The sequence below is a fragment of the Alosa sapidissima genome, chromosome 8 (genome assembly GCF_018492685.1).
Source record: "Alosa sapidissima isolate fAloSap1 chromosome 8, fAloSap1.pri, whole genome shotgun sequence".
Taxonomy (NCBI): Eukaryota; Metazoa; Chordata; class Actinopteri; order Clupeiformes; family Clupeidae; genus Alosa; species Alosa sapidissima.
In genome coordinates, this window is record NC_055964.1 from 19,670,363 (window position 1) to 19,679,477 (window position 9,115).

The 9,115-nt window shown below is 48.8% G+C and overlaps 1 protein-coding gene across 3 annotated transcripts in view; it reads right to left on the minus strand.

The window, feature by feature from the left end:
• Nucleotides 1–208: 208 nt before the first annotated feature.
• LOC121716036 overlaps nt 209–9,115 on the minus strand; it is a 56,429-nt gene continuing 47,522 nt past the window's right edge. For all 3 annotated transcript variants that reach the window (XM_042102172.1, XM_042102173.1, XM_042102171.1), the window contains one exon: nt 209–2,128. In XM_042102172.1, the coding sequence (XP_041958106.1) occupies nt 1,326–2,128 (803 nt within the window). In that variant the 3' untranslated portion in view covers nt 209–1,325. The remainder of the gene's footprint in view (nt 2,129–9,115) is intronic.

The following is a 9,115-nucleotide window of genomic DNA, read 5'->3' on the forward strand; positions in this document are numbered from 1 at the left end:
TGGCACAGATGGGGCTGCCGCACCGCCCGACAGCACCGCCCGACAGCACCACCCTACACCGCCCCGCACAACAAAGCCCAGCACAGCGCACGTATCTGCCACATCCACCACACAACACTCTGCAGGGCGCCACACAGGATCACACCTCACCAGACATGCACCTCCAATCACTCAGCAACCAATCACTCATCAGAGACAACACAACTTCTCATAGGAGGGAATGCTGTTTATCCATGTACTACATGCCCTGATGAACCTGAACCTTTATGGTCACATAAAAGAATCAGACTGGATGATTGAGCAATATTTGCATTTACATTGAAGGACACAGCAAATGTATTAGTACATTTCCAGCCTTTTGATTGGCAGTCTGGTGAGGGCCACATACTTGAGTCTCAGGTTCAGGTCATAAGTCAAGGGCACATTTCTGACAGGTTTACCCACCGTGACACAGACTCACACCCCACACACACACACATTTCCTCTTTAATTGCAAAATATAAAGATTCTCTTGACCCCACTTTAAAATGTCAGACTAAGAAAAACACACAAAAGCTACAGCACTTAGAGCTACACTTTTTTTTGTCATTTTTCCATTAAAAGGGCAATTTAATCAGTCAAAACACACACACACACATAGCACACACACATACACAGCACAGCACACACTTTAGAAACCTATAAAAATGTGAGTTTTGCCAGTGGATTCTCTTGACAGCCCTGACTGCCAGAACTAAACTGTTAAAAATGTGGCACCTGGGGTCTGAGGAGAGGCAGTAAAACCCAGGGACAGGTGCCTACATTACCCTCCCCTCCACACACACACACACACGCTCCACCACCACCCCCACACTACCATGTACCCCAAAAAGCCCTCTCTGGTCCTCAGATTCCCTTCAGCCGTCCGCTCTCGTAGTGAATGCACCGTTGGAGCTATGGAAGCTGATGAAAGCAGACGTGGACTTTGCTTGACACCGAAAAAACATGCCCTCCCTAAGTGCTTTTCATTTTCTCCAGCTCCTCTCTCTCTCTCTCTCTCTCTTTCTACATCCACCTCTCTCTCTCTCTCTCTCTCTCTCTCTCTCTCTCTCTCTCTCTCTCTACATCCACCTCTCTCTCCATCTCTCTCTCTCACTGTCTGCTCAGCCTGTGCTGAGAGTGTTTTCTAGTCACTGCATTAACCCAGAAGTCTCTCTCCCCTTCACGCTCTCTCCTTCTCTCCCTCTCTCTTTCTCGCCCCAGTTCTCTGGGTTGCCTCACTACCCCCTGCAGCTCTCTCTCTCTCTCTCTCCAGATGACTCGGCGGTCTAGCATTAGCCCCAGCGCTAGCTCTGCCACTCTGGCCTGCCTGAGAGCTCCATGGGGGGGAGCTTGCGCGGCGCGCTCCTGGCTGGCCTCTGGATGACCCCGGTGGGCTGCGCGGGAGAGCGCTGGGGGCCCGTGTCTGCTGTCATGTCCATGGACAGGGCTTTCTTCAGAGCCCTCTGCTTGGCGCTGGCGGTCAGTGAAGCGGGCTGCCTGCCACTGACTACTTTATCTGACCCTGCACTGCCCCTGCGTCCGACGGAACGCGCCCGCTCTTGTCTGTCGGACGTGGAGGACTGGACAGGCACAGGTGTCCCCCCATGCTTCTCTGAACTGCTGTCTTGTTGTTCTAAGCTGCAGTTCTCTTGCTGTTCTACGCTGGTCTCCTGTTGTTCCAACATTCTGGATGGGAGTCCTAGACCCACATGTTGTTCTAAGCTCCCCTCTTGACCCTCCACAACACACTCTTGTTCCCCAAGAATCCTCCCCTTTGGTGTCTGACCCCTCTCCTGCTCCCCAGAACCCCTCCTTCCTGCATCCCCACTCCGCCCTGGCCCCTCGGACCCTCTCCCAGATCCATCGAGACCCCTCGCCGGCCATTCGGACCCCCTCCTGGGCCCCTGGGAGCCCCCGGCCTGCCTCCGGGCCCTCCTCTCCTGCCTCTCCAGACTCAGGCCGCTCAGCAGCTCCAGGGCCTGCTCCTGCTCCAGCCTCAGGTCCTGCAGCCGCCCGGCCGCCCGCTCCCGGCGCTGACCGCACTCGCCCAGGATGCGCTCCACGGCCGCCAGGAACTCCTCGCCGTAGCGCGACAGCGCCTCTGCTCCTGTGGGGGCACACAGTAGAAGATGTTTGCCCGAACCTGATGGGACCCGATGGGTTCGGTCGGGTTCGGGCTTAATTTCTAGCATTTCACACGGGCTCGGGCCGGTAGGCTAAATGAGTGGTCAGGTGATGCATTTCGATTAGCTGCGAGAAAGATGCAAAAATGGATGCTGAGGAGGTGAAACGGAGGCTGGCCTCTGACGATTACGTTTTAGTTGCACCGGCAAAGAAAGCAAAGTGTGAGGTGTGGAAAAGTTTTGTCATGTGCATAATGAGAATAATGAGCTGGAGTGGGTTAGCCTATGTGAAAGGATGAAAAACATTCTGCAGAACGACAGAGATAAGGCATGCTGATAAGGCATGCTGATAAGGCATGTTGATCAAAGCTTGTCCACACCTGCCAGTGCCCAGGATCAACCTACAATAACATTGTTTGTTACAGCAACAAAACCCAACCCTGCAAAGGTGAAACAAACGGTAACGGAGAACTCTTACAGCTTTCGCTGTAAAGACATTAGGCCTTTTAATATCGTAAATGGCGAGGGGTTTGAAGAGCTGGCGCAAGAACTAATTTAAGGTTGTATCAGCGATTTCAGGCCCAAAAAAGGCCCAAACATAAATGATCATATTCGTCCACGATCCGCTAGCTGTCTGTCCTATAAGCAGGCCGTCAAAAAACTGCGTCTCTGTAGGCAGCCTAGGCTCTGAGATCTGTACACAAAAACAACTGCTACCAACAAGGGTTGGCAACCCACCAGGCAAAATAAAGTATTTCAACCAATAACCGACGAGATGCGCGTTTAGGAGAGTTTTAATTGCACGGGAGGGAGGGGGAGGGAGTAGTGAACTAGCTCTCTGTTTTGTTTGAACATCAATAGAAGTGACGTATCCCCGCTATCGCTGATACAACCTTTAATGCCGGGGCTGCTTATGGGAGGGTTCCTGCAAACTTCAGAGTGCTGAGATGTTATGATGTTACAGAGGACTTAGGCTATTTTATTTCTTTGTTCCAACTATCTGGTGGCCCAGCTTAAGTTAGTCATGAATAAATTATGTTAAAAAATTTATAAATGACTCATTCTTGACAAAAGGCAAAAGAGCTGCGTGCATGCGGACATTTGAATAATGTCGGGCTGTAAACAGGTTGGGGCTTTTAAAAAGCTGTAGGGCTGTAACGATATACAATTCGAAACCGAAATCGCGACATTCATATTAGTGGTGTGCGATACTGTAAAATTTGGTTTCGATCCGATACCAATTAAATATAGGGCCAGTATTGCCGATACCGATACCAATACTGATATTTGTAACTAAAAGCCGTTTATATACTTTTATGTAGGGGAGAACAGTGTGTCATGATTTATGACGTGAATAAAACATGCTAAATTTGAATACATTTCCATGACCACGATTTTAGGATTTCCACTGTTAATAATTTACAAAGATTTCAGCAACGAAACATTGCAAAGCGGGCATGCAATATGTGAAAGAAATGGTGTTTGCATGACTGTAGGCTAGCCCTTGGTGAAACAGGAACAATGCATTTTGAACAAATTGAGAGATTAGAATTAGATTAGATTAGAAGTGAACAGAAATTACAGTATCGATCCCATCACGCTGGTATCGATCCGATACCAATACCAATGTTGGTATTGATACTATCGATATTTGGATCGATATGCCCACCCCTAATTCATATCAACGATACCGCGTGGCGGTATGAAAAGGAAGAATCGCGACACACCTTTTTAGTGTTTCATGCAGTGCTTTGCATCTTACGCGGCCGCAAAAGCAACCCACATCTCCCGCTTTACTTATCGGTAGCCTACGTTGTCCAAAAACAAACAAATAAATAAATAATAATTTCATACCTCTCCTTGCTTTCATTGTAGACTATGTGTGCAACTTTACCAAACAGTATAGAAGTAAACACCCTCTCCTTGCCCCACTCTCTCTCACGCTCCCTCCCTCTGCCTCCCTCTCCCTCTCCCTCCCTCTCCTGCTCAATGAACACGCGCGATTTAAATAAAACATTCACAATCGTGAAAGCAAGGATGCATAGAAGATGACTAGCTAAATTACTATTAAATCCGCTTAGCATCATTAGCATGCTGCACATATTTGTTTAAAACTCTTGCATTGAAGTTGACTGATCATCTCAATACCAACATTTCCCAAAAGGGTCTGTCCCAAGGAGAACAAGTATTACCTTGAAACTTAAACACACATGGGAAAACTGAACAGTCCAATCAGTAGACTACGATAGGCTAAGCTAGCCAACTATGCTACTTTGTTTACAATATTTCCAGGCTTCAACCAGACAGCTGAATTAAAGAGGTAGAGTTGTAATAAAAAATAGCAGGCCTAGGCTATAGGCTAATCTGCATAAAGTGTGCCGTCATAAATATCAGTCATTCAGAAAAATATTTTTATATCAGGATATAAAATAATAGATATATTATATTGTAATCCTCTGGTGTTCTATAGGGAGGCTATTAAAATGTTATTTAATAAAATGTCTAGCCTCCCCCCCCAAAAAAAAGAAAGAAAAATCGAGATTCGTATCGAACCGTGGGTCAAAAATCGTGATACAAACCGAATCGTGAGGTTGGTGTATCGTTACAGCCCTAAAAAGCTGTCAGTCTCGGCTCGGGCTGATTTCTGTCAGGCTCGGGCCTTGTCGGGCCTAACTTTTAAGGCCCGATTACAGCTCTACCACACAGCACATCACAACACAAGAGATGGCTGGCTGAAAAGAGGAAACGGCCAGGTTATCAGCATCAGTAGCATTAGCGTTAACGGATGCACGTTACAGATTCCTTCAAGCCTGGGAGTGTTCACACGAGCCGTGCAACAAAAGCGCTTTTGTTTCCTTCTGATTAATTTGTTTAAGAGCATTATATGAGCATTTGGCTCCCGCTTCCAGAGCCGGATTAGGATCTCCAGATAAACCATAAAAAATATTTGATGTTTGATTTTACTGTCCCGAGTTAATGTTTGAGCGCTCCGGGCATCGCTGCAGGGCGCTACCCGCCACTACTCTGCCACAGCCTTTCACAACATCAACTTGACTGTAATGCGCAGAGAACTAAACAAGTTCAAGCGTGGCAGAAAACAGATATGTTAACGGAGAAAGAAAGAGAAAGAGAGACAGAGAGACACACACACACAGTTAAGATTTACATCTGACTTTCTCAGGGAGGTTGGCTGGATTGATGGTGTTAATGTCAGGGGTGCGACCCACGCAAAGCATGTGAGTTAGGAGTGTTTTCTGATGTGGCACGGAATGTGTCAGGCAGGGCTGTAAATTGTAGGACCTGGTGGAATCAGCCAGCCAGGGAGGCGGGGGGGGGGGGGGGGGCCTCAGACGCCTTCGGCGGGAAATGCTCACTGTCACTGCATGTAAACATGCACCATTAAGCTCCCACTCAAATTCACACACAAACACATACATAGTTTATAAATACATACAGTACATACACATATATGCAACACAATCACCAAAATGGATTTATACAAACATGTTAAAACAAAAGTCACATATCTCTCACACATGCACACAAGTACATACTGTATATAAAAGTATATTTCCATGCATGCACACATACACAGTGTTGCCTGGAGGCCTCAGACCCTTTGACCCAGGCCACACCTGAGCTGGAGCCAGAAGACAGGAGCTGACAGGCGCTCGCTCTGGACACGCCTGCCTGTATGTGGGTCGGGGTCTCCAGGGTCCCCCAAAGCAGGTCAGACCTCCGTATACACCCCCACCCTACAATCACACCCTCCACCCACACCCAGAGAATACCGAACCAGTGTGTGTGTGTGTGTGTGGAGGGGGGGGATTGCGGGTATCTCACCCCCTTTTGGACACTGTGACATGGAGACGTACAAAGATACGTCAGGTGAGACAAAGGGCTACAGAGCTGTCAGATAAGAAAGGCCAACAAAAGCCAATCACAGGGCTCAGAAGAATCATCCCCCCTCGTCGATGGCGCACAACGAGTCGAGCAACACACACACACACACACACAAACACACACAGACAGAGCGATAGCAGGTGCTCGTGGTTAGGAGATGAAAGGCGGCAAAGGGCCCCGGTATTATCTCATAACGAAACAAATTGCTTTGCACCCTGGTACTGTGGTATCAGAAGAGAAGGTTCAGGGAGATAAGCAGCGGCGGCTGCAACAGTGGCAGCATGGCTTTTGGAGATCCTCAAGACGCCGACACGTAACAAAAGGAATACTCCATTGCATCATAAATGGAGAACAAAGAACCAAGACGTCTCACGGTTTCATAAAAAAATAAAAATCTAGGGAGATATGATTATACAGGTCGTTGATTGTCATTTCAAAACTGAAACGAAACTGAACAGAAGCAGAATGCCTTCAAGGACTGAGGTAGTTGAAATGAGTTGAGGAATACTGGGTGTGTCCTTGTGACATTTAGGTTAATTTCACTCCTGTCATTAATGGCATTCATATGATCAGATATGAGAATTTCAAACATTAAATATTATGTTATCATAGTAAGTAATAATGGCCACTGAGGCTTATAAAAAGGGGGCTTATATATATATATATATATATATATATATATATATATATATAATATGGAAGCAGATGAAAATGGTCTATGCAAAATGCAAAGATAAGTAAAAACACCTTCAGCTATTACAGCACGATTGCTATCTGTGTGCTAACACACACACACACACACACACACACACACACACACACACACACACACACACACACAGCCATAAAACCTCAGGCATTCCAGCCGTGCTTGTGTAAATATTTAGCATGGGGCAGCTCCGGGCGGTGAAAAAGTGGAGCGGAGCGGCCGAGCGCGTGCGTCTGCGTCTGTGGGAGGGGAGGCCTGGCACGGTCAGCCCCACGCTGGCACACTGAGCACCGGTGGAACACACCAGCACCAGGGCGCCTCAAAGGAAGGCCTCAGCCGCTGTGGTTGCACTTGAGATGGGACCACACACACACATACACACCCACAAACACACACATACACACCATTTTCTCTATGCCTTACACACACAGGCTCACTCACTCTCTCACACATCACGGTCTCTCCCTTCAAGCACACATAGGCCCACTCACACACACCACACCCATACCCACACACAAACAACTCAAAGACACACACATGCACACCCACATACCCATACTCACTCACCCACACACACACACAAATAGACCTTCTTAACCCCCCCCCCCCCCCCAACACACACACACACACACACCTGAGAGGCTAAGCCACCTATGGAAATGTGGAACAGTGGGGCAGGCAGGCTGCTTGGGTTGGCCAGCCCTGTCTCTATCTGGGGGAGTAAAGGGAGCTGGAGGGTTCCGTGGCTGGGAGGGACCAAGACCAAGACCAAGCGAGGTGAGGAGGAAACATGCTGTTTCTGTGTGTGTGTGTGTGTTTGTTTTGTGTGTGTGTGTGTGTGTGTGCGCGCACACATCTGGGGGTTGGGAGTTGGGATTTGGGGGGTGGGTGGGGGTTGGGAGTTGTGATTTGGGGGGTGGGTGGGAGTTGGGCTCGATAGCCGAGGAGTGTTTGACCAGTGTCCGAGGATCGTAATCAGTTCAATGGATGACTTCCACAATCACCTTTCATTTTTTTAGTAAGATAGATGGAGAGAAAGAGAGCGCCAAGACAAGTCTTGATAAGAAGACCCTTCCCTGAAGCTTCTAAAATCTCCCCTTCTCAAGAGCAACAAGAAGAGTATAAAAGCATATGAATATGATACTGAAAAGGAAGGAAGAATGATATAGTATCTCCTTTGTCAATGCAGCCATATATGGCATTTGATTACTGGCCCAGCATTTGAAAAGGACCACAGATCCTTATGTTGTGCTGCATCATGGTATGTGAAGACAGCCTCACCTACGCAACACTGTCACACAGATACAGGCTGGAATTTGTGTTCTGCTCTGCTCTGCATTATACTCTTGGGGATAATGAGAGAGAAACAAGCACTCACGCTGGCTTATGTGACAGAGGCCAGTGGCCTCCGCCTCGTATGTCTGGGGCAGAGGGGGGACAGCTGTGACAGGCCCCCACCCCTCACACCAACCTTACTGGCCCTCTCCATAACTACCCCCACTCCTCGCACCAACCTTACTGCCCTCTCCATAACTACCCCTCGCACCAACCTTACTGCCCCCTCCATAACTACCCCTCCCCTCGCACCAACCTTACTGCCCCCTCCATAACTACCCCCTCCCCTCGCACCAACCTTACTGCCCCCTCCATAACTACCCCCAGCCCTTGAGTGCCACAGAGCAGTGCACAGGGTCAGACTCATTATTCTAATACTCCCCCTGTCCTCACCCCTCCTCTCCTATCAGCTACTCTTCCCCTCTCTTCACCCTCCTTTCCTCTCTTCTCTTCTCAACCCTTATCTGTTTGTCCTTTCTTAACTCTTCTCTCTCTCTCTCTCTCTCTCCTCTGTCTCCTCTCTGTCTCTCTCTCCTCTCTCCTCTCTCTCTTTTTCTCTCTCTCTCTCTCTCTCTCTCTCTCCTCTGTCTCCTCTCTGTCTCTCTCTCCTCTCTCTCGCTCTCTCTCTCTCCCCAGTGTGAGGCAGCAGGCCTGGTGATTAGTGGGTGATGTCAGCTCCTCAGTATGCCGTCTCCATAGCCACCTCTCCTCCTCCTCTCTCCTCGGAGCGCCTAATCAGAGCAGGGTGGCGCTGGTCTCGCCCGCTGCTGGCTGGGAGGTCTGGGCTCAGCTCCATGGCTGTCAGGCGGGCATCAGGGCACACCGCCGACCCCTCCACCACCACCACCGCCGCCAGTATCAGCGCTGGTGCCAACCGTTCCAGCGGTGCCACCTTTCACCACAGTACACGCGCCCGTATGTGTGTGTGTGTGTGTGTATGTGTGTGTGTGTGTGTGTGTGTGTGTATGTAGCTTGAGAAAACCACACAGGGACTCTTGAAGCAGTGCCAGGCTCCTCAGACTTT